This window comes from Callionymus lyra, chromosome 17 (assembly GCF_982586985.1).
Source record: "Callionymus lyra chromosome 17, fCalLyr1.hap1.1, whole genome shotgun sequence".
NCBI classification, from domain to species: domain Eukaryota; kingdom Metazoa; phylum Chordata; class Actinopteri; order Syngnathiformes; family Callionymidae; genus Callionymus; species Callionymus lyra.
The window spans coordinates 13,579,845-13,605,053 of record NC_141834.1 but is presented as its reverse complement, the minus strand read 5'-3'; the positions used below and the strand labels follow the sequence as shown (position 1 = coordinate 13,605,053).

The 25,209-nt window shown below is 41.2% G+C and overlaps 2 protein-coding genes across 2 annotated transcripts in view; one reads left to right on the top strand and one right to left on the bottom strand.

Moving 5' to 3' along the window:
• Positions 1-25,209, top strand: part of itga10 (integrin, alpha 10) — a 370,978-nt gene that overhangs the window by 190,498 nt on the left and 155,271 nt on the right. The window lies entirely within an intron of this gene.
• adamtsl4 (ADAMTS like 4) overlaps positions 1-25,209 on the bottom strand; it is a 42,115-nt gene that overhangs the window by 16,288 nt on the left and 618 nt on the right. Inside the window, exons 2-5 of the mRNA XM_087812666.1 lie at positions 21,808-21,871; positions 18,029-18,621; positions 16,123-16,723; positions 1,282-1,384 (exon numbers count right to left, since the gene is read on the bottom strand). Coding sequence (XP_087668792.1) covers positions 1,282-1,384; positions 16,123-16,723; positions 18,029-18,621; positions 21,808-21,871 — 1,361 coding nt within the window. The remainder of the gene's footprint in view (positions 1-1,281; positions 1,385-16,122; positions 16,724-18,028; positions 18,622-21,807; positions 21,872-25,209) is intronic.

Here is a 25,209-nt window from a genome sequence, read left to right as displayed (position 1 = left end):
CTACATACAAACAAAAAATTTAAATCTAAAGGATTTCATTATGATCTATGAAACAAGGAAGTTGTATTTATAATTTAACTATTATATTTAAAATTAAAAAGAACAATAAAAAGCTACATGATCAGTTTTATACTATTATACTCATCTGCGGGCCACATAAATATAGTCAAAGAACTGTGTTTGGCCCTCGAGCCCCACTTTGCCCTGGTCTAACCTGGACATATCTATAAAAAGAAGAGCACAAAAGTTTTTTTTCCAAGTCATTGATAAAATATACTTTCTCAAGTTGACGTCAACCAACGAATCAGTGAGCAGCCTTCGGTCACATGCTTGCCTGACGTTTCAGAACTTTCTTAGACTGAGAACAATTAAGTAAGTAAATCTGATCCTGTGTTCAGAGTTTTGAATTCAAAAAGAAAATGTCTGCTGGTTAACATTGTTGAGGAACCTCAGTGTTGGTTTACGAACCGCCACAAGTCAGCGATCTTATCGAGCGTCTTCTGTTGCCCACGGAGATACAAGAACATTTGGCTGCTGTGGGAGAACTTTGGTTGTAAAGCTGTCGGGTTACACAAAGTGTGATTTAAAGCTACTGGCGGGTCTCCCTCCCGTGAGCTTTGGCTAATTTAATCCGGCTGTTTTCACGATGGCAAGTGTGTCAACAAACTCTTCTGTTCCATTATCATCTGTTCTAGTCTCGGTTGCCAACGCATACTTGGGGTGGAAGCAGCAGCAGCAGCAGCAGCAGCAGCAGCAGCTCGCACATGTGCGTCCTCCACCAAACTGACCGCCTCGCAGCTGCGACTGTGACCACCGTGTTCATCCCTCCTTCTTCTGCTCTTCATCACACATTCCTCTAATATCTGTTTCCCTCCAAACATAATCTGGAGTTAAAGAGAGCGGGGGAACAAAAAAAAAAGATTCCCTCTGTCTCTTTTCTCTGTGAAATCTTGACCAAACATTTACATCCCATCACCTCTCACCTCCCTCGCTCGCTCGCTTTATCTCACTCGGTAGGAATCTGTGTAGAAGAAGGAGGGAGGAGAAGCTTGGCAGCGGCGGAGGAGAGAGAGAGAGCGAGATGTTGGATTAATGCGAGGAAAAAAAGGAAGAATGTTTTGTGCGAAGAATGAAAAGTGAGAGTTTCAGTCTTGACTCTCGCCACCCGCATCGCCCAACGACTCCATCAAAAGGAGGATTATTTCATAGCGTCTGAGGCGACCCTTGACCCCTCAACCTTCCACATGTCACTTAAACACTTGTACTGTGTGGAGACCTCACCCTCGGTGAAGGGCTCCCAGTCGTAGAGCCGACCCATGAACTCCTTGGTGTTGAAGTCGGCGCACTGCTCCGCCCTGGAGTCCGGAGACGCTCCGGCACAAACCTGGAAACACAACAAAAAAAGAAAAGTCAAGTCTGTGCCGCACGTTGAATCAATAAGACTATTAAAGAGTCTCAGGAGACGTTCAGGGCGGAGACGGTTCTTAACAAGCAGCCGTGATCTCGGGCGAAGTAAACACAACAACACAGACGAACTGGGCTCCTGGCAGCGGTCGAAACATATGGAAAGAATAGAAAAACTCTGGAAGCGGCGTCGCACATAAATCTTCTGCACAGTGTGTGTACATGTGTGTGTGTGTGTCTATAGAAGGACCACATGGATCTATACGGCGGAGAAGAGATCCTGCATACCTGCATAAAAACGTCACCAAACATCAGGCGGATCAACCGAGATAGTTTTTTTCAGCCGAAAGTACGACGCATAACTGGGGTTAACGCCAGTCGTGTGACTCATAAATACACAAAAACATTCCTCGGGAAAAACCACATGGTCCTCTTAATATTTATGGAACGAGAAGTATTTGAAGGCCTCGATTACTGTTGACTGTCCGGATCACTTACTGTACGTTAAAGGCAGGGCGGGTCTCTGTAATGTTGCTTCACTTCACCAGATCTCACATTACTTTTATTTGAAAGTTACACAACACATGCTTCAATGTAAGTTAAAATAAAAACATCCATATTTTGTCTTTTCACTGTCGTGTATATAGAGTTTTCTGTGTTACTTTAAACCCATTCATGTGTGTGGTTTTTAATTGCACTTCAGGGAAAAATAAAGTTTTATCGAATTCAATTTTCCACCAAACTTACAATTTCTTCACATCTGGTAAGTGTCAAATGTAATTTTTAACAATACAAGTGTAATATCACTATATATGTACGATTGATTTTGTATGATATATCTTAAAAGTATAAACACTAAATGACAAAAAGATACATTTAACAACCAAATAACCTCCAAAGTAGCAGAAATGATGGAAACTGTCAGTTTTATATGTGTTTAATATGGTATAAAGTTCATTGTCATGGGGGTCTTTTTCTCCCCTTAAGCCTGTTTTATGCTCGCCCCAGAGTTTTATATACCATCCTGTAACATTGCTTTTATTAAAGTGACTGACGACATCAGCCAATCCCTTGCAGGAGCCAAGGTATCAAGCAGGCATTTAGTTTTCTTTCTTCTGTAAAATAAGGTTTAGTGAAATCCTAAACTGAATGGTACTTGTTAGCTTAACTAGTTAATAAAAGAGCTAGCAGGTAAAACTTTACAACTCTTTTTATCACTGTGTATATTGAAGATCAAAATCTATACATTTCTTATAAGATATCAAAAGTTGAGGACATATTTATAAACATGAATGCTTAGAAATAAATATATGTATTATGGCTTTAATGTTTTTTGTTCGTTACCGGGTGGTAAAGAATGTATTTATATTAATAACAAGGTCAAAACAAGGTTATTTGTAGATGTTGCTTCTTCTTCAGTTATTGTAGTGACACGAAAGGAGTCAACTTGTGAGCAGACAAACTAGGAGGCCTCCTCACACCAGCAGAGTCCTCGGCGTGTCAAGAAAAACCCTTGTAAGCGGAGAACGTTGGTTCATGTTAACCACTTCGGTATCTTCACACTCTTTCCCGGTCGTCAATCTGCCACGTTACAGCTAATCCTGTTCCCGCTGATGTACGGCTCACACACACACACACATGGAGGCTCCCCCGTAACCTCTGGCACCCCCGCGGACTTCTTCTCTTTCATCGATTCGTTCCTTCTTTTAATTACTCTGGATCCCAGCAGCTGTCCCAAACAGCTGGAGGGTTCCACGTTACTCATCGGAGGAGAAAAGACAGACGCTGATCATCAGTTCCCATGTGAACCGGAGTCTGTGCCATAGTGTGACCGAACGGCTTTAAGATGCAGTCGTGTCACATGTTGTAAAAGAAAGTGAAAAAAAACGTATAATTTGACTCTTGTGTGACTTCTCTTATTTGTAATACGAACAGAATGTGTGCGTGGAACAGCCCAGGGTCACATGTGACCCCGGGTTTTTTTTTCAGTGACCGTGTAAATTTGCCTCAGTGTGTGTGTGAAATGCAGTTTGCTCTGGTTGTAAATATTTCTGTCCGACATAAACACTCGGAGCGAAGACTTGAACTAGATTTGTGTGTGTGTCTAAACGTGTTTGCTGGAATTAAAAACAATGAACGGCACATTGTGTACGACCAGAACTCTAAGTTCAAGCTGAAACTGCTGTTCAGATAAAGGTGAACCAGTCTTATGTGTCGGACTATAGTGGTGACAGTTCGCTGCAGCGTTATTGAAGCATCAATTCTGTTAAAGTTGAGGCAAATTGATCGTTTTTGGTCCGACTATAAATGCACGGAAACTGGACCGTGGTGCAATAAAGGTTGGGGACCACTGAGCTACACTATCCATCTACGGTATATAGCTACTATCTATCTACGGTATCTATCTACGTAAACTATCTACACTATCTATCTGTTGTATCTGTCTACAGTATCCATCTACTGTATATAGCTACTATCTGTCTACAGTGTCTATCTATAGTAACCATCTATAGTAACCATCTATGGTATCCATCTGTGGTATCTATCTTCGATGTCTATCTGCAGTATATATCTTCAGTATATATCTGTGGTATCCATCTACGGTATCCATCTACGGTATCTATCTGAGGTATAAATCTGCGGTATATATCTTCAGTATATATCTGTGGTATCCATCTACGGTATCCATCTACGGTATCTATCTGTGGTATAAATCTGCGGTATATATCTTCAGTATATATCTGTGATATCTATCTGTGGTATCCATATACGGTATCCATCTGCGGTATCTATCTTCGATGTCTATCTGCAGTATATATCTTCAGTATATATCTGTGGTATCCATCTACGGTATCCATCTACGGTATCCATCTATGGTATCCATCTGTGGTATCCATCTATGGTATCCATCTACGGTATCCATCTACAGTATCCATCTGTGGTATCCAACTGTGGTATCCAACTGTGGTATCCATCTGCGATATCTATCTTCGATGTCTATCTGTGGTATCCATCTACGGTTTATATCTTCAGTATAAATCTGAAATATCTATCTGCGGTATCCATCTACGGTATATATCTGTAGTATCCATCTATCTTGCTGCAGTATCCATCTCTCTACACTATTTATTTATCTATCCATATATCTACTGTACATGTCTATCTAGCTAGGGCATCCATCCATCTAGCTACAGTATCCATCCATCCATCCATCCATCCATCCATCCATCCATCCATCCATCCATCCATCCATCCATCCATCCATCCATCCATCCATTAATGCAGAGCTTGTATATCTTCAACCAGACCAACAGGAAAAACATTTTCAGTGTTTACAAATTACCTTCTTCACTGTTTAGCCTTTTCCTTTGGTCTAGTCATAATCGTAATATCAAAAACTGCTTGAGAAACTTAAAACATACTCTAACAATTAAAAGGTTGTGTATTAATCTGGTTAAATAAAGTTTAACGATGACCGTGGGCCGCATGAAATCTGCTAAAGGGCAGCAAATTGGCCCTTTTACCGCACTTTTGGTCATGGCTGTGGTACGAGGTATTTGCAGATCCATGTCAGGGAAAAAAAACAAAAGGAATGCGACATGGGAAAGGGCGTACGATCGCAGGAATTTAAGCTTTAAGTGAAGTGTTTGCATTGATCGCGCGCACTAAAGAGGCAAGTGGTCCGGGGCTCCCAGAAGAGTCGGGGTGTATAAAAACAGAGGGAGGCTAATGGACTGAATGGAGGAGGGAGTGAAGGGCGGTAGAAGTGAGAGAGCAAACAGAGGAGAAGAAGTGTTCACTAGTGTTTCATGGTTCCCCCGAGAATTTGTGAGTGATTATTGTCGATACTTTTGTGTTCATTCAGTGATCGGGGTGGGGGGGGGGGTTGGGCCTTCTAAACCACAGAGGGGGAGTGAGAGCAGGAGGCCGGAGGGAGTGGCAGAGTGACGGGGGGAGAGAAAGAGAAACTAATAGCTTTCACAGAGGAGAAAATGCTTTGGAGGTGTTGGAGGGCACGAGGTGGGTTTCGTGGCGAGGGGAGCGAGAGTACGATTCCTAAACACTAAAACCTCAAGTGCACTCACGGAAACGCTCGTGAAACGCTCACCAGAAGTCAAGAGACGATACACTTTTTTTTTCTCAACAATCTCTTCTGCCGGGAGACAGGAAGTCAAGCTGGACTCCTTGTGATGCGTCATGTGATCGTGTAGCGTTTCAACCCTTTACCAGGAATAGATCATCTCGCTGAGAGCTTGTATTAAAAGTGTCTCACGCTTGTAAACATTTGTCCTCCTTGATACTATGATCTTGTTGATTATGACTCATTGTGATACAATTCATTTTTTATGGGTACTGTCAGTGCTTTTTTTATGGCCAAACAGTAATACTTATCAAACAAACATGTTCATACATCATTTGCACCATTTAATACCAGGTTGTAAGGGGGCCATCATTTAAGGGAAAATAATTCCTCTGTTATATAGTCATATATCCATCAATCCACTTGGTTTTCTTTGTGAAAACATTTACAAATCTCAAAAACTGTTTCAATGAAAGGAAAAGTTGACAATGCCACTCTTGCTTGCTGTCTTTTTTAAGCTTATTGTTTTCAACCATATCTCAAATACTAACAAAAACGTGCTTTAGAAATCAAATAGATGCAAATCTAGGGGTCTGCGCTCTCTTTATAGTTAATTTCTTACTTATTAATGGAATAAAGTCCCATCAAAAGTGTTGAGGTTCCTGCAGTTGATACAGAACTCTTCACTGGCTTCCAGTTTCTTTCAGGATCAACTTTAAAATTCTGGTTCTTACTTTCAGATCTATTCATGGTCAGACTCCTCCTTACATCACTGATCTGATCCAGCCTTACACCCCAGCTCAGGCTCTGAGGTCTGTGGATCAGAATCTACTTATGGTTCCAAGCACACGGTTCAGGACCAGAGGAGAGAAATCTTTTCAGGCTGTTGCTCCTAAGCTTTGGAACGATCTTCCTCTCTCTTTGCGCTTGATGGAGTCTATTGACTCCTTTAAGAAACATCTTAAGACGTTTTTATTTGTTCAGGCTTTTCCTTGATTTTCTGGAACTCCTGTTGTGTTCTCAGTTTTTTATCTTTAAAATGTATACTTTATTGAATATTGTTTTGATTGTTTAAGCGCTTTGTGACCCTGGTCTGGAAAAGCGCTATACAAATAAAAATTACTTACTTACTTACTAGAAAAACGAAATATGAAATCCCCACTATCGTAGTCCAGTGCTGTTACGATGAAAACCAAATTACCAAGTTTCAAAGTTTCGTGGTTAGTGGCCTCATTTCCTGACCACACACACTCAACTGACACACACAAGTGTCCAGCTCCTGTGTTTACGAGTAGACGTGGGCCCCACAGTTAGCCCAGATTCACCCGCTCCCTCAGGGAGGTGACAATCCGCATCCCCAGGAATAGTTTTCTGGAGTCGGGGTCTTTCCCGTCGAGGCCCCCACCGAGTGGTTAATCAAATGTAATTGAGTTCCGAGACGCTTCTTGACATACTTTTACTGATCAATTTACGAAAATATACACATGGCAGTTTGTTTATTTACAATACAGAGAGTTTGGAGGCAAAAGTCATTCAGAGAGGCCTTTGTTGGGACATTTGTTTTGTGTTTAAAATTCTGCTCTCGGGGTTTCGCTGTTATTTGAAAAGAGAGGAAACGGGGTTTAACATGCAACAAAGGCCGAGCGACATGGTCTGCATGTCAACGACACATGTCTGCTGCTGACGCTGGATTGTTGAGGACGTTGGCCTCATAATTTCAGTCCAGAAGTTGTTCAAACAAGACAGATATAGTTAGGTATATATGAAAATATTTTTGAATTCCGCTGCAGACATGGGGCCAAACATAAGAATGTTTATTTTAAAAAGTCAAAGGGTATTTAGGGGCCTCGATTTTTCTGTACGCATGACAAACTTAAAAAAACATTCGTAGGAACAACATCCCTCTAAAAATGTCTCCACAGTACCACCTCAGAAGCCTCTTCTTTAAATACGTTTTCCGCCTCTTATACAAATTAATACAAATAAAAGTCTTCGTTGTTCAAGCCGGTGGAGGAGATGCCAATCCTAACACGACCGCCATGTTACCCATAATTACTAAATTATACCAAATTATGGATTATTATATTATTTTATGGCAATTCCTAGATCCAGTGGAAATATGAACACACGGTGACTCTTGGTAGGCAGTGAGAGAATTAAAAAGACAGATTTCCAACAAGGTCCCAAAGCTTTTTACAGTATCTGAAATTTAATTTAATTGATTTTTCCATCCTTTTAAAGTACGGGTGTCACACTCAATAAGGGCTTCAGTCTCAGGCCAAACAAAAATGTATGTTTACAATCTGTCTTTAAAAGAAATATAAGCCTGATTGTGATATTTTATTTTAATTCTTTGACCCCCAGTCATTTGAATTATCTTTCTTTTTATCCAAACCTACTCCAATTCTGGTGTAATGGTTGTCAATGTATCAAATATGATAAGGAACTGAGAATATGGAGATCATCTTTGTGTTTCCCCTCAATTTTAACAGGAATATTAATCTACCCAGACTTGATATGTCTATCAAACTCAACTGACATCAACAAATCCCTTTTTTAAAAGTCTCACTGCAATCATTGGTCCCTATGGCACCGAGGACATGGGTCTTCCAGCAGGACAAAAGACCCAAAACTCGCCAAAAAAAGTGGTAAAAATCTGTTCACAACAAACATCTGGAGAGCTTTGAAATGACTGGTCCAGATGTGACTCAAAGAAAACATGTGGGGGGATCTGAGAACAGCAAGTGAAGGGATAAAATACCCAGCTAAAAATGAATAGTGTGAGTAAGTAAAGGTTATTTGTAAAGCGCCTTTTTAGACCAGTGTCACAAAGCGCTTAGACAATCAAAAACAATACACAGTTAAAATATATACTTTTAAAGGCCAAGACACACAAGGCAGAAGTGTTGTATTCTTGACAGTACAGCCAGTGTCACGGCCGCACACACAAACACTCGGAGCGATGTGGTGAAGATGGAAAGTCAGATAGCGGCCGAGAGCAGGTGAAAGAGAAGTGAACGCAGCTGCTGGAACAGAGAGTCAGTGTTTTCGTGTGGGAGCTGTGAGAGTTATAGAAGTGTTTAACTACCAGAGGGGGGTCAGTTGGGGGGGGGTCATATATAAAGACATAAAAGTTTTTCGGGGTTGTGGGGCAGGGGGCGACACACACGTACACACAAAATACCACACGCAATAAACACACAAGCGGAGTTTTGTGACGCCGAGACGCGAAGAACAAACAGACAAGACTAATGAGTTTGAGAAGGTTATGGAGTGTTTTTCCACAGGTGATGTTTCAGTATCACTCCCTCCTACAAGTCCCCGCCTGCACAGCTGGCCACCTCACTATACAACCCGACGATGGCCGGTCATTCCTCAGGTATTACGGCGAACCTCCGGCAGAACAACAGAATCAACCCGGCGGCCATAAATCACACACTTCACGTGACAGAAGTAATCGCTGTACACACAGGCAGAAATCCTTGACAAGTCAATAAGTGTGAGCTTGTTTAACGGCTCAAATGCAACATGTGTTTGTCGTCCCAGATTAACATTCTCTGACTAATCTTGTGACCGAGACCGAGTCGGCGATTTGCCGGCGACACCCAGGACCCGGCCTTGACCCCGCGAGGAAGTCAGGAGTCTCCAGAGGAAACTCTCCTCATCCATCAACAACACGGGCGACGGGAGACTGAAGCCTCACGCTGGGAACAAAAACATCAGCCAGATAATGTGGCTCACCCTCCAGGACGAGGAGCAACAACTTAGTCCGTAAACATACAAACTTTTCCAGAGTTTACCTTCTGAAGTCTGGAGAAATTACATGAGAAGTTTTAGATGGGATTTGTGTGTGTTTTTTTATTTCCACGAGGAATGTTATTAAACAGCATCAAGACACTTCAATCTTTTTGAATTATGACCCAAAAAGCTTTTCAAATTACTCCTGCTCCAAACATTGCTACAGTTCAATCGTTGACCATCGTGTTTTATCCTCCCAGGTAGCTAAAAATAAAAACCCCTCCACATATTTGACTGATGACCTCAATTTTTTATTTTGACGTCTCATATCTCAGACTCTTTTCCTCGCCTGTGCTCATTTTTAACATCCTGATTTTAGCTAACTGATAAATCCTGGTTTAAGTCAGTAGTTTGATTGTCACAAGCCTGGATTTTAAGGAAATGTCTATTGAGGAATAAATGTTAAGGTCGTTTTCTAGAAATACCATCTGGATCATGGAATAATTTGAAGGAATTCTCATGGTCTCTATCAAGGTGGAGCTGCCCGGGAACTTTCTCCCAAAACTAATGGGCAAGTTCTGTACTGCAATCTGCCAATTAATGCAGTCAATGATATTTAAAAATGATATCTAATGATAAATATAGTGCTTTGCCAGATATCTTCGATCTTTGTGAGGATTTCTAGGACTAATTTTGGTTCAGAATTGAATTTGTTTTTTCAACAATTACATCTAAATATATCAATGAGCTACAAAACACATTAAAAAGTTAATAACTTTCCTTTTTTTATGTCTATTGTGTCAATTCTGATTTGACCTTCTCACACTAAAACACTAAAGAAGCATTTTATGGCCTATGTTTACTGTAAAATGTTGCATTTCACACTCGTAAAAGCTGCCTTTGTTCAGTGAAAAAGGTTGAGAGAGAACTGCAGGGGAAAAAAAGGTTATGAATGTCAGGATAACTACGTTGAAGGTTGTTAGGAGATCTAGAACAAATGGAACAAGAACAAAACAGTCGTTTATCTTTGTCATCGTTTCCTCGGGTGTTCAGCTTTTCTGTGGAGAGACGCTTTTAGCCATTTGTTAAGAGGAAAAAGGAACAAGAGAAGCGAAAACAGAATGTAAAAATTCAAAATAAACTCCTACACAGTTGGCGATGAAGTTAATTAAACCGATCTGAATGAACATTTGTCTAACCTCTGTTTTCAAGTAGCTCTAATCCTTTGCGGAACCAAGTGTGCCTCTAAACTCTAGATTTACCGGGTTAACCTTCGGTATTAAAAAGATTAAATCCCCGTAAATCCATAGCAAACAGTCAAACAAGAAGTGTTGGTGATATAACCCTCTAAGTATGTAGGTTTCTAGGTTAAATTTCTTCTCATTAATGTTGCAACCCTTTGCTCCGTCGCGCCTCTTTGAGTCATTTCCGATTATCTCCACTTACCCTGATAGTTACTCAGAAGAAGGAGGAACTTAACAAGAATGGATGGAGAAGGAAATCGGAGCGCTTTGGAAATAACGCCAGCTAATTTTAACACATACTTTCAGCGCTAACACAATGATGTGGTGTTAACTGACGCCCTATTTATGTGCAAAAACTCTTTTACATCCAGTTCCTTAAACCATTAAACCAGATCAGAGCATTTTTATAGTTAGAGCTTTATTAGTTTGGGAGTTAAAAGCCTCTTAAATACCAAATATCTGCTGAGAAATATGTGAACAAGGTCTTGGTTAGGGTACTAAATACTTTTCGCATCAAGTTTACACGAGATCTGAGAAAAAGAAAGGGGGTAAATTTGGGGTGTTCAGAATGGGGTACAAAAACAATTATTGTGGGAACTCGGGGCTCACAGAAGCCGAAATGAACTGTTTTTAACAAGCAGTGATATCTGGTTTTTGTAGCGACGCCAACAGCTCGGCTTGTTAAAAACACAAATCAGAGGAAGACCAGATCGGCCAGGAGCCGGGATGTGTACCATGGAGGAACACTCGCGGGTCACCTGGTGAACACACGTCCTCGTAACATCTGGTCACTGTTATTACAGCGGAGGAGTGAGGATCTGTGTTGACGGTATGAATAACAGGCTTCCTGTGCGATGACGCCAAAGCCATTAGATCTCGGGAGTCGTTTTCAAGCAGATAGAAGGCAATGGTGAGAATAAACACTCTTTCAGTCACAGTCCGAACACTTGGACCAAGAAGTTTGACACCATCTATAAGCAAGGATGGATTCAAATAATCGAATAAAATGACCCACTTTTATTTCTCCTTGCTGGCTTCCACACAAAATGTAGCTGAAACACACATACTTTACATGTGAGCTCGCTGTATTGTGTTGACACATTTTATCATCACGTTATCTTCTCAAGCACTTAGTCCTGGAACTCCAGAGTCAGGCTAAATATTTACTTGGAAATCATGTGACGACCGAGGCATAAAAATGTTTCTACTTTCTTCCCGAGTTCTACCTTTTCGGAGAATAATGTAGGCTCTGTTGCGCGTCGGAACGCTGGAGAAACTATAATTACCTTCGCCAAGGAGGTTATAGGATGAACGGATTTCGAGGGAATCTTCGGTAAAAGATGATAAGGGGACAAGGATCCACAAATCACTTAAAGGATTGTCTGTGACAGGCGAGCTTTTCTTTCTCTAACGTGCAGTACGTTGTGCAAGAGGAACCGTGTTGATAGACTGAACCCCGACAGGAACGCAGATGTGGCTGCTTCTCTTCAGTATTGGTTTTAATATTCTTCAAAAAAATAACAGTTTCATGAAGAAATATAAAAAGTTTTTTTGTAAAAATGTAGTTTTAGTAGTTTCAGGCACCATTTAATCGGCATCAGATTTAACCGCAACGATACACATCTGTTGTCCCTTGAAGCAGATTTCAACCATTTTTCAAATGCCTAAAAAAACAACAATTACCAGATAAAATCATTAATCATAATGTTAACAACATGGTTGTTAATGAGCTGCCTGTAAATTCTACGTTTTCTTGCTTTTTTTTTTCTTCTCCTTCCCGACTCATTCATCTACATTTTTCCTTTGTTGTTCCTTCGCTCTCCCCCTCCCTCCTTCCACATACAGTCGCCCTTTTGCCCTCCAACTTCTGTGAACGGATTCCTTTTAAAACACTTCTTTCTTTCACTTCGACTTAACTACGTCATGTCCATCACCGGTCCTCTCTCTCTCTCTCTCTGGCCTGAACACTCTCACACTCTCCGAACGTCCCCTGATGACCCCCTTATTTCCTTTGTACCCCCTCTTTCTGGCAACAGTAAAAAAAAAAAATACACACACAATCGTGTGCGTTATGGGCCTCAGGCCGCCGGTGTTATGGCAAACACATCTGATAGATAATGGGACGTGTCACGCTCACTCTGGCTCAATCTCTCAATAACACACACATGTAGCGCGAGTACAAGCCTGGGCAGTGTCGGCCATTCATCAACACTTATATTTGAATCATTGCAAATGTGAATTTCTGGGAGTAAAAACAGACGCGGGAACAAAGAAGGCAAACAGAGAGCTGGAGCGTTGATATGTAACCTTATGAGTCGCGCCATCACAGGTCTAACTATTAGCAACGCTGGCAGGGAAAGGTGCGTATTTTTGCCAGCGACTAAAAACCCTCAAACACAGGCACCATTGGCTCTGCTGGAATTATCTTAAGAGGGGAAAGTCAAGGACGAACGAGTGCCAACCTAGACTCAAGTGTGGACTTCCACATGATGAGAGCCAGCCCGCAGACATAACCGGTCGAACCTCACAAGTGTGTGTTTGTAATCCCAATCTAATCACCGTACCCTTGGCAGTAGAGGCCGGACCACATAACAACCCCGTCACGTGTCCCCCGACTATTTTAGACCCTGTGATCCAATCTTCGTCGCAGTTTTAACACATTTACCATTGATTTACATGAAACAAAAGGAGGACATTTTCTTCTTTTAACTCGATTTTCAATGTAAAGCCAGAGGCAACAAACCACTCTTTCTTTCCTGGAATGCATTTACTATCATTATATTTATCTCCACAGACGGCACGGGTCAAAAATAGAAAAGAACATTTGAGCTAAAATCTATGTCTTCCCATAAAGTGGTCCATTTTCTGCTGGTACAAAAAAGGTGAAATTGATTTTGAAGACCAAGAATAGAAGGTTGAAGGCTGCGGTGTTGCTACTGGTGCTGGGAAAAATCAGAAGCAGATGTGTTATCGTATCACGATCCTCTGTTTTTATTTTCATCACCAATTGTCACAAGAAAAAACATCCTCCATCACTCCTGCCAGTGTTTGTGGTGACATCCACGGTACCAGGGTTTGTGTAGTAGACAAAACATTCTGGAGATCAGCTTAACAAAGACTCCCTCTGGCTGAAAAGCAAGGTGTCTCCAGAGTCTTGAGGGAGATATTTTGCATTCCAGCGACTCCGTTTGCCTTCCAGTAACAAAAAAACAGGCTTCTTTAAAAGTCAGTCCTCCGCCAAGGTAGTGATCAAACAATCAAACAGTTTTTTATCGGAACGGTACGCTTCAAAATCCAAATAGTTGACTAAGAGAAAATCAGTTTTTCAAAAATGAATTGCAGGCATTACATTTTGTACTTGTAACATGGTTTCTGTTTGTGCAGTTTACCAGGAATTCAGGTTATTGTTGTGACTGGGTATAAATGTTTATGGCATAATCAAGGGCTATTGAATTAACAACCCGTCGTTCGGATCGAGTCTTTTGAGCAATTTGGAATGGGACACATTCCATTCACCAATAAATAATGAATGTGGTTTTAAAACATAAAATAAAAATAAATAGTTTGCAACTTTGCAGCACTTTTTAACAGCCTGCAAGCATGAAACATGAAGTTCAGTCGGAAAACAGGAGATTTAACAACGGATATCTACACAAATCAAATGACAAAGGCACTTTGCTGTTGCTATTTCCATACATAAATGCTTAATGATAATTCACATTGTGTGTCTATTTTTTTTTATCTCAACAGGAAAAAGTAGTACAAGGGGTGGACCGGCTCACAGGCTGGACATGATTCAGAAGATCTGGCCCTCAACTTATTTGTCGAAGGTATTTTCCCAACACTAAACACCAAGATATGCCCAAGGGAACAAGTAAGGCCTGGATTTTACTTGACAGGTCGGCAACTCGAAACACTTTGAGGTTTGGACCTTTGCCCCGAGAAGACCTTTGCAACCAAACCCTTTTGAATTTCATTTCAAGACTCCTTCAGATGGTTAGAACGTTACCGAGCTACTACCATCCACAACTTTTATTTCGTGGTCGTTTGTTCCCCATAAAGTGTGGAATTAAACCACATTAAGTTTGTAATTCGTGTTTGGTCTGTGGCTCTCTTGACAGCCCGTAAAGAAAATCTCATCAACATTTTTCACTCTTAATCTCACTTTTAATTGAGTGAACTGAGGCGAGGCATTCCTGTCTCCGTGAGGCTCGACTCGCCCGTGACCTCAGAGCTTCACCTGTTGTTGTGGCTGAGTTAGCACGTCTGACTAATGCTTGTGAACACACACTTGCAGCAGATGCACTTCTCACTGTGAGGTGTGCGCTGGGGGTCGCGACCCCAATCATCACTACGGATACCTGGGAAGTTTTTGGGGCGATACGGGTCCCGGGGCATGAACCGTCCTGGACGTTTTGGCAGCTTCGCCCATCGGGATTACTCATCATCAAGGTGCCATCATTTGACTCATAACGGAGGTGTGTGTTCTGGTCGTGACCCAGAATCAACACAAGACACGGAGGTTGCGGCTCGAACGCTTTCCGCTCGAGTGCTCGTAGACAACCGGCTAGTGTTGGTGTTGGGGAATGATCAACCTATCAAATACACACCGTCGACCTTCACCGTCTCAGTTTACTGCCACCTAAGTGCTCCCTTCAACACATGCTGCTCGTATAAATCAAGCTCGACCGCCGGCTATATATACAGGAGAGGCTGTAACAAGTCGCCGCTAGCAAGACGCAGTGATTGACTACCGAGCATGTCGTATTGAGGAGAAACGTCTCAGAGTTTACATTTGCGGTTTCGCATTTTCAACTGAATTAGACGAATCGAATGATTGAAGATCGACCATGTTAGATTAAAAATGATTATACACTATACGTATACGCCATACTTAAATGAATGCTAAAAGATAATCAAAATATAAAGTATAAATTACTAGCTTCATCTAAGAGCGTTTGAATACACATTCACAATCAACATTTCACTCAGACTGACACACTGTCTCAAGACAAGCTTGGAACAGAATTAGAGACATGACACCGGTTATTTAAACGTCCGTTTGTTTGCCTTTTCACACCTTGGGTCGTGGATCAAAAGAACGAAGCGGGACACATCCGTGAGGGGTGGACTAGGAGACAGAAACCCCCACCCAAGAACATTTGAATGATTAGAAAAGGAAACAATCTAGGAGGGAATCTCCACAGGGGATCGTGGCACAGGAAGCTTGAAGGAACCAATATGGCGATAGTGGGAGGACCTCTCGGCCCGGAAATTTGCCTTAAATATAGCGATGTTTCTACAGTTCGAAACCTTTTCTCCCGGGGCTATTGACCTGTAAAGTCGCCGGGAGAAAGTGCGGACGATCAATCGTAAAGCTTGTATTTTCTTTGACTTGAAGCGGCGAATAAACTACCGTGACACACTGTATTGACCTTTTCCCTCCATAAAGCGAAGCATAAGAACCAGGAAGTGATGGCGTGTTGGAGCGACCGGAACTGACTCCTGTTTTGTCCGTTTTAACCAATTACATGGTAGCTTTTTCATCAGAACCCTTCCTTGTGTTCTAGCCCTTCAGCATCACTCCACTTGTGCGTCATCTTGCAGTAGATAAACGAGAGACCATTGCATACTCAAAGTTATTGATAATCTTACCTGCGTGAAGCACCTGCGGTACTCGGTCTCCGAACCGGAGCACCTGAAGTTCTGAGGCGTTTCCCCAGCGTCGGACCCAAGGAAGGGGATGTGGGAGTTCTGCAGTGGGTAGACGTTTCTGGAGTGTTGGGCCTGATGACCTTGGTGGCGCTCCCTGTCTCGGAGTACCGGGCTCGGTCGGTGCAAAGGCGACGAATAACGAGAGCCTATGGGAGGGCTGCCGTGGTGCGAGTGCGAGGGAGGCGGAGGTGCGGTGACCGACTGCCAGTCGAAAGCCCGTCGACTCGACACGACGGGAGGCGAGTGCGGGAGGTTGTGGTGGCCTCGCTCCCTGGTCCTCCCGTGCTCGGCTTTGGCGGTCGTTGACGGCGACTCGGAGGAAGACGCGAAGGCGTCCGTGCTCTCGGTGCGTCTCTCTTCTCTTTCTTCGTCGCCGCCGCTCCTCGCATCTTCGTCGCCTCTGCCGACCACAGGTGCCGTGGACGCCGCCGGGGCCTCGGTGCTGTTCAGAGTGTGGCGAGCCTGTCGGTTGGGGCGATGCAAAGGCAGAGAGAAGGGAACTTTTCCATAACCAAACTGTCCCGGGCGTATAGGAGAGGACCTGTGGGTTTAAACAATATAGTACATCAGGCATTTATGAGGAAAAAAAACATCAGATGGGAACATAAAGCCTGTGGGAGCGACAGAGGAGAAGATCCAGATCTGCACTTGTACGCCGTCCAATATTGTTACGGCTGACATGGAGCCAGCAGTGAGGGGCAGCGTAATAAAGCCCGCTGGCCTGACATTAAACAGGAGTAATGATGCAATTACACAACAGAAACCGGACACAGAGATGGTCATCTACTCAACCTCCATCCATCGACTCACTATCACTGCAGCTCAACGCTGTCCATGCTTTGACTCATTTGTTCTCTAAAAGACAAATTAGGAAGTAGAGCCGAGAATCGTGTTTGTTTTCGTCACATGGTGACACCCATGAGTTTTGCAATGTGTTTCCAACAAAATATTGCTTTCTTCCGCTGGTCGTGCAAAACTCATTTCCTGTGTGATGCGATCACTTTCCTGGAAGCGGCCGACTGAGGGTGCTGAGCGAAGCAAATGTAAAAAATTTCCTATTTAATCTCTTTTTGTTCTTTTCAATTATTTGTCTAAAATATTGGCAGCGCGAATTGGAAAATTGAGCTTCAGGTACTCAGTGTTCAGCGGAATCTGGATAAAAAAAACATTGTGTCAGCTTTAAATCTGTTTTGACATAGAGATAAAAAATGTATTAAATAACTTTTGTATCAATATCACCTATTGTTGGGTTAGTAGAAGAGAATTTCGGATTTTTATAAAATCTTAATTTTGGGCAATTGTAATGGTCACTTAAAATAAGTGAGCTATTTTGTGCAAATATAAAACATAACAATAGTGAAATCTATACAACGGTGTCGAGTAAATTGTCCTGTTCTAATTGCAAGATCGGGGAGTTTTAAAAGCTAATATTTAAAATTGACCTGACAATAATTGAGTGAAAATTGTTGACCTCATTTTTAGGAAGTCCAAAAGATACAGAGAAAACCCATGAACTGTAGTTTCTCTCGATAAAAGTTGATATAAATAAAGCAGCATTCTATAAATATAAATATATAAGTACATTTTGAAAACACACAAGAAACATGTTTATGCCAAATAATTAAGTTTGACCAGAATCCACTTAACTGAACTTAACTTAAACTTGACTCCTAAAATCTAATGATACCCTAGAGAGCAGGTACTTTTACTCACAATGGATAGTACTAAATGTAGTACTACATTAATGATACAACCTTGTCTCAACCACAGACAACGGAAGAAACATACTAATAGCAGGCCAAGGCCTTCTGCTGCATCCATTATTTAACCTCAGACTCTTAAGTACCTTCTGGCCTGGAAACCATCTCGACCACTAGAGGTGGATCTTCTGCTGCTGCCTCCCTCCGGCCTCGCCGCTCCTGGGTTGGTGGGTCTCCTGACGACCCGGGCGGCCTGCTGGTGCCCGTGTGATGACGGCTGGTAGGGCGACTGGTAGGGAGGCATCCGTTGGGAGTTGGCTGATGAAAAGTCCGGCTGATAAAAAGGAGGTGAGCGGCCCCCCGGCCCGGGCGGAGGAGCTCCTCCCCCGGGCCCGTCTGGAGGGTTCCGGAACAGAGAGAGACCCGGGTTGCGGTTGTTTGGGTTTGGCGGAGAATGATACGGCGGGTGTTGGACTGGATAACGTGATGGATAGTACGGTCGGATAGGCGGCACGGGGGGTCCCCCGGCCCCCCCGGGGAGGTAGCCCATCCAGTTGTGCTGCGGGAGGGAGGCCAGGGGGTCTTGAGGGGGCGGAGGTGGCGGCGGGGTACATTTCCTGCTTCTCTCCGAGACGCCCACGCCGCAGGTTTGAGAGCAGTCGGACCACTCCCCCCAGGGTGACCACACCCCCTCCACGGGCTCCACCTCAAAAGCCTGCCGCGACCTTCGACCCATCACCTGGACACAGGCAAAATGGCTTTCATGTTACATGTTCAGGCTATTACAAAGACACTGTTTTTTTAAGTGACATCACACTCGGAGAGAGCCTGTTACGATATTAAATTTATCAAAATGTATTTTACTTACTTTAACACAATTAAAAGTTGAGGAAATTTTACCGTTTTTAAACACCAAACTAACTGAATGCTATACTTGCTAACTTAGCTAGCGGAGAAAACTGCTTTTTATCAGGTCAAAGTTAGCACTCCGTAACAATATTTAAAAGTCTTTTTTTTTTGTTCCGAAATTAAAAGGAAATTTCGCACTCAATGCTATTATTGCTAACTTAGCTACACAAGCTAATAGATAACAGAGCTCCTTGAGGTCAAAATAACCAACCTGTAAAAATATTTAAACCATCAAATTGGGTTTTTTTGGGTTTTTTTTTTACCGCAATTAAAAGTCAAGACATTTCCACAGCAAATGATGTGCTTAGCTAGCTATTAACCGCGCTAGCTGTTGAAGATCTAAATAACTAAGTTACTTTGTAACTATTTTGAATTTGTCAAAATATAGTTGTTGTCGTTTTCTGTTGAAAGTTAAGGAAACTTTACACTGAATGCTATATTTGCAAACTTAGCACATTGCTAACAGTGCTAGCTTCTAGAGGTATATTGTTACCGACCCATAACAATGTTAATATTGATTTAAAAAAAATGCAATTCAAAGTAAAGGAAATATTACACCGACTGTTATACTTGCTAACTTAGCTATTTGATAACAGTTCTAGCTGCTTGAAGTCCAAGTTAAAATGGTTAAACTTTAGTATTGTTTTAACCATGCAACCAGTTATCTATTGTAACAGACCCAGAAGAATGATTCAAATCCAAATTGAAAGTGAAACAGAAAGCTATACAGTAAGGGTTAACTAAACTAGTCCCTGGCAGTGCCAGCTGCAGTCATTTTGACGTGTTATTATCCATCTTGTAACACTTGTAAATCAACAATTAAAGAACAGAACCTTTTAATTTCTTGTCTCAAATTGAGGACAGCAAATGGAAAAATATTCGACTGTTGGAGGACTTTATACCATTCTAAATCTCCGGACTTAATTCTTCACAGTAACTGAGTCCTCACTCTATCCTGAGTTTCTTTCTTTTAAGGCCAAGTTATAAATCCTGAACCTCTCACAGTTCGCTCCATCTGAGGAGGGCTTCAGTCGGAGGCCAACAGCTTCTGAGCAGATGGATAAATTCCCTGAAGTTGAAAGTGCAGAACAAATGGCTCGATTAGGGATGAAATGAAGGGCCGTGCTGCAAATTTGTTCAGCAGTCAGCACATTTTTTTTGGAAGATGCCAGGCTGGAAGTTTTTTGGTGTCGCCCTTTTGTGGGTCTCTTACAAATGTTTCTCATCTAATTCCATAACAGAAGCGCTGGCCTGGTTGGCAGACCCCAGACGTGAGGGCAGAACAAACGTTTCTATTGAGAAGGGACCAAAACATAAATCTGCTGCTCCACTTCTCTCGGTCTGCTGCTAAATAGTTGATGTTGGGGTGGATGAACAGGAGGCTTGTGGACGGCGGTGATGTCAGGTGTGTCTAGATGTTCTCAGTCTGGGGGACCGGGGCGGCCGGAGGAAAAATCGGGAGTGGAAAAATTAAGGGGGCCTTAATGGCTGTTTCTCAAGTCTGTCTCAACGAGTGACATCAAACACACAGCTGCCACATAACTGGGACCATTAATGAGCCGAGCGCAGTGACCCAGCAGGAGCTGCCGTCAACCTCCGCGGCTACCGGTTACATTCCTAAAACACTGGACCCTCAGATCCGGTCCGGCTAATTTTTTCAATCTAATAATAATGGTGCTGGTGCCAGAGACCTGTGTGAAGGCGGGTCTGTTAATAAACACACTCTCACTCGGGTTGTTCATTCACAGGATTATAATTTCATTTTCCCGAAACAGCGGTTAAAAAAAAACAACAGTTCCTGTTGGGAATGAACTGTTGACTATAGAGAAAATACGTTGTTGTTTTTTTTAATCTGTTGCGTCTTGAACAGAAATCTATAGCATTTCAAGTGTTTGAACTTCAAACTTGTTTATTGGAATTTTGTTTTTAAGCTTTGTAAAAACAAATTATAATAAATGGAATAATTTATCAATTGAAACGTCAATCTTAAAAAAAAAAAATATTATGATTATTACCTTTAAAAATCGAATATGTTCAAAATTATTAATTTTTCTTCCCATTAAGTTTGATATTTCAATTCCAATTTTTCCAAAACAAAATGTCTAAATTATTTTTAATTCATAGCCTTTCATTTAAAAAACAAAAATGTTAAGCAAAAGAGCTACTTTTTAGCCAGTCACGTGATCGTCTGTATGTCGACTGAAAGCTTGAATAAAGAAATATAAAATAAATCAAAATAATTATAATTATAAAATCAAAATTTTGTGTAAAAATAAATATATATTATCATCTTTTTAACCAATTAGGAAAATACCTGTCAATATACAAATTATTGAATGGGATTATTTAATTTAAAATTGTATTTAAATCTAAAAATAATAATATTCAAAGTTAAATTCAGCATTCGATTTTCTCATGGCACTGATATACATCCATAGGCTTGGGAGACTTCAAATAAATTGGTTAATTTGTAAAAAACAAAAATATAAATGGATGGAAAAAGGCAAATTTCATTATCATAAAAATGTCTCTGAGCTATATTTAAAAACGTACGACACACCCGCACACATCAGGACACGCACAAGATAAGCAGGACTACTGTGTGACCTGCATGTCGGGAAACATTTCCAGGGAAATGTCATTTCTGGGATGGAAACAGACCGAAGGGGGGCGGTGGCGGAAAAACCTAAACTGATAGTCGGCAGTCCCGACGACTCCCTGGACTGACCCATCCCAGCATGCATCCTTTCCTTGTCAGGGAGACAGACGGGCGAACATAAAAGCATTATACTGTTTCTATCACTCACTAACTCTGGGGTCACCAGCATCGGTCTGGAATAATGTACGATGTTATGTCCTGGGCGATAAATAATCCTAATAAAACGTTTCAAAGGATCTGTCCGGAGCAGGGAAACCTACAAAAGACCCGATGATATGAATGACTGTGTTAAGTCGTCACCCTTCACCTCCCTATAGTGTCGCTGTTGTCTGGTTGGCCAGGAAGCTAATGACTCACCTTCCTCTTCGGCGTCTTGGTCACGGAGGTCGCGACCTCCACAAAGGCCCACAGCACATAGATCCTGTAAGGGAGGACAGGGCAGTGAGGAACATGGACAAGATGAATGAAGGCTTTCATGCAGTAGGTTCACTCCATGACCTAACCACAGGGGCCTCAATTAATATTCCTCGGGGCCCACGTGAACGTACACAAATAATATGTGACGTTATAAGAAAAATACTAGTTGATGGACGTATAATCACAAGGAGAGGTGTTGACTGTTTACACCTTTAATTATCTGTGATGTTTTTTTGTAACGAGATGTTTGTCTTGACTGACTCGAGTTTAGTTTGTCAACGAAGTTATGTTTATCTGTCCATTGCTAGCAGATCTCTCACATCTTTTTTCAACTCCTCAACATCTTTTTTCAACTCCTCAACATCTTTTTTCAACTCCTCAAGATCTCTTTTCAACTCCTCAATGTCTTTTTCAACTCCTCAAGATCTCTTTTTAACTCCTCAAGATCTCTTTTCAACTCTTCAAGATCTCTTTTTAACTCCTCAAGATCTCTTTTCAACTCTTCAAGATCTTTTTTCAACTCTTCAAGATCCTTTTTAACTGCTCAAGATCTTTTTTAAACTCTTCATGATCTTTTTTTAAACTCCTCGTGCTCTTTTTTTAAACTCCTCGTGATCTTTTTTAACTGCTTGTGATGTTTTTTTAACTCCATGTGATCTTTTGTAACTCCTCAAGATCTTTTTTCAACTCCTCAAGATCTTTTTTCAACTCCTCAAGATCTCTTTTCAACTCCTCAAGATCTCTTTTTAACTCCTCAAGATCTCTTTTCAACTCTTCAAGATCTCTTTTTAACTCTTCAAGATCTCTTTTCAACTCTTCAAGATCTATTTTTTAACTCCTCAAGATCTCTTTTCAACTTCACAAGATCCCTTTTCAACTCCTCAAGATCTTTTTTCAACTCCTCAAGATCTCTTTTCAACTCTTCAAGATCTCTTTTTAACTCCTGAAGATCTCGTTTTAACTCCTCAAGATCCTTTTTAACTCCTCAAGATCTTTTTTCAACTCGTCACGATCTTTTTTTCAACTCCTCGTGATCTTTTTTTAAACTCCTTGTGATCGTTTTTAACTGCTAGTGATCTTTTGTAACTCCTCAAGATCTTTTTTAACTCCTTCAAATCTTTCTTAACTCCTCCAGATCTTTTTCAACTTCTTGAAACTTTTTAAATTCTCAAAATCTTTTTGTTAAGCTCTCTGGATCCTTTTTAACTTGTTACTCAAACAATTCAGGAATGTTCTTTTGGAGCTCCACACGATCTTGTGTTTTTCCTTAAACTTCAAAAATCTACTCTAGCTGAAAAACCTACCTCATGTTCCAACAAAGCTAATTTTCACTTTACAACCAATTACAACACTTTCTTTGCTCCAACAGGTGGCTCGGGGGCCCTGGAGGCAGAACAAAAGATTCTTTGCTTCAAGGTTTACGGCAAACATCTCAATCAACCAGGGAACAGTCTGGGAGGTGCTAACAAACTAATGGGCTTTTACAACAACCATGTTTTCCCTCATGCTCTCGGCGAGGCTGAACACACCCTGTGGATGTGGTCGCTCGCACATTAAACACACACCTGCAGGTGCAATCACTCGATTCACTTTAAAAAGATCTGGTACTGTGGGCACTTTTTTTATTTGAGGTTGGCAGTTCAAAGAGTGTGGTTTATGGTTTTGGATTACACGTTTCCTTTAATTATGACTTTCTGAACATAAACCGAGATAAAAACTACTTTCGGAAGCGTGTTGAGCTGAAGCGGAACGAAAGTGACGCTGGAGTGCTTTTATATTGGTTCTCAGGAGCACGACCGTACTGTAGAACATTCTATTAATATCCAGAATAAGTGAAAGTACCGCGTTAAATAAATTCACTTGTTCTATATAAATCTTTATTGACTTTCAAAGTAAGGAAAGTGCAACGCTTTCATTTTAAATGGCAACTGATCCAAACAAATCTTGACCACATTTACTACTCATATTGTTTCAGTAGGGAATATAAAACCTTAAAAACAGGACAAATAAACAAGAAGCAACTACTTATCTGCATCGCTTTCAAAATACATAGTAATAATGTAAAGCTATCTGTTGGTGCTCTCCATCCTCTATCCTTTAAGTAGTGATTGAATATTTTCTCATATTGACTACGGCGAACAGTGATATTGACTAGCTAGACTAGCATTCTATTTTGGTATCGTCTTGTTTAGACCTTGGCTCCTGCAATGGTTTGAATGCATGCCATATAATTTAAAGAAACAGTGTCTTTGTAATAGCTAAAACATGGGCTGGTGTACTAAACTTTTAATCCTGATCCATCAATGAGAAATTATCCTTTTTTTTAATACAGAAGGTGTAGGATTAGGTGCATTAGTTTACTATAATAAATGAACATTTTGTTTTAAAGAAATCAAAACGTAGGTCTTAATCGTTTATGACTTTTCATACATGAGGAAATAAACCATGAATTTGGCGTAAATTCGAGTGGATTTATTGCTACACTTACGTCAAAAGGTGAACAAACTCGAGTTTTACTCCTTTTGAAAACGTTTTTCAGCTCATGAAATTTGCATTTGTTTACTAGTGCAATAAACGAATATTTGTTTTTTTAAGGAATCGAAATGTAGGTCTTAATCGTTTTGGACTTTCCATACATGAGGAAATAAACGATGAATTTGGCGTAAATAATTGTAGATTTATTTCTACACTTACGTCAAAAGGTGAACTTTTTAATACACCACACTTGAGTTTTACTCCTTTGGAATATGTTTTTGAGCTCGTGAAATTGGCATTTGTTTACTAGTGCACTAAATGAATATTAGTTTTTTAAGGAATTGAAATGTTGGTCTTAATCGTCTGGGGCTTTCCATACATGAGGAAATAAACCATGAATTTGGCGTAAACTTATGTCAGAAGGTGAACTTTTTAAATACACACTAACACTTGAGTTTTACTACTCTTGAATAAGTTTTTGAGCTCATGAAATTGGCAGCACACTTTTGCACTAAAGCACAAAGAGTCTTTTTTTTTACTATTGTAATAAAGCCATAAAAAGTCTCTCAGAAATCATGAAGTCAATTTAAAGGGAGGAGATTCTGCTGAGCGTCGGTGGAGACAAGTGTACGTGAGTCAAGTGTAGCAGCATCTCTTCATCTGCCAGGACAATGATCCCAACATGATCCTGAAGGGGCTCCACAAAGACATCTCAACTCTAACCACCACAGAAATCCACCACCAGCCACAATCCACAGCCCGCAAGCCACATGTAGTCAGAGTAATTGGGCCCTTCTCTCATCTGAGGTGCACCACAAACCTGGTCCCCTTTACCAGACTCATACAACAAATCACCCCTAAAAAAAA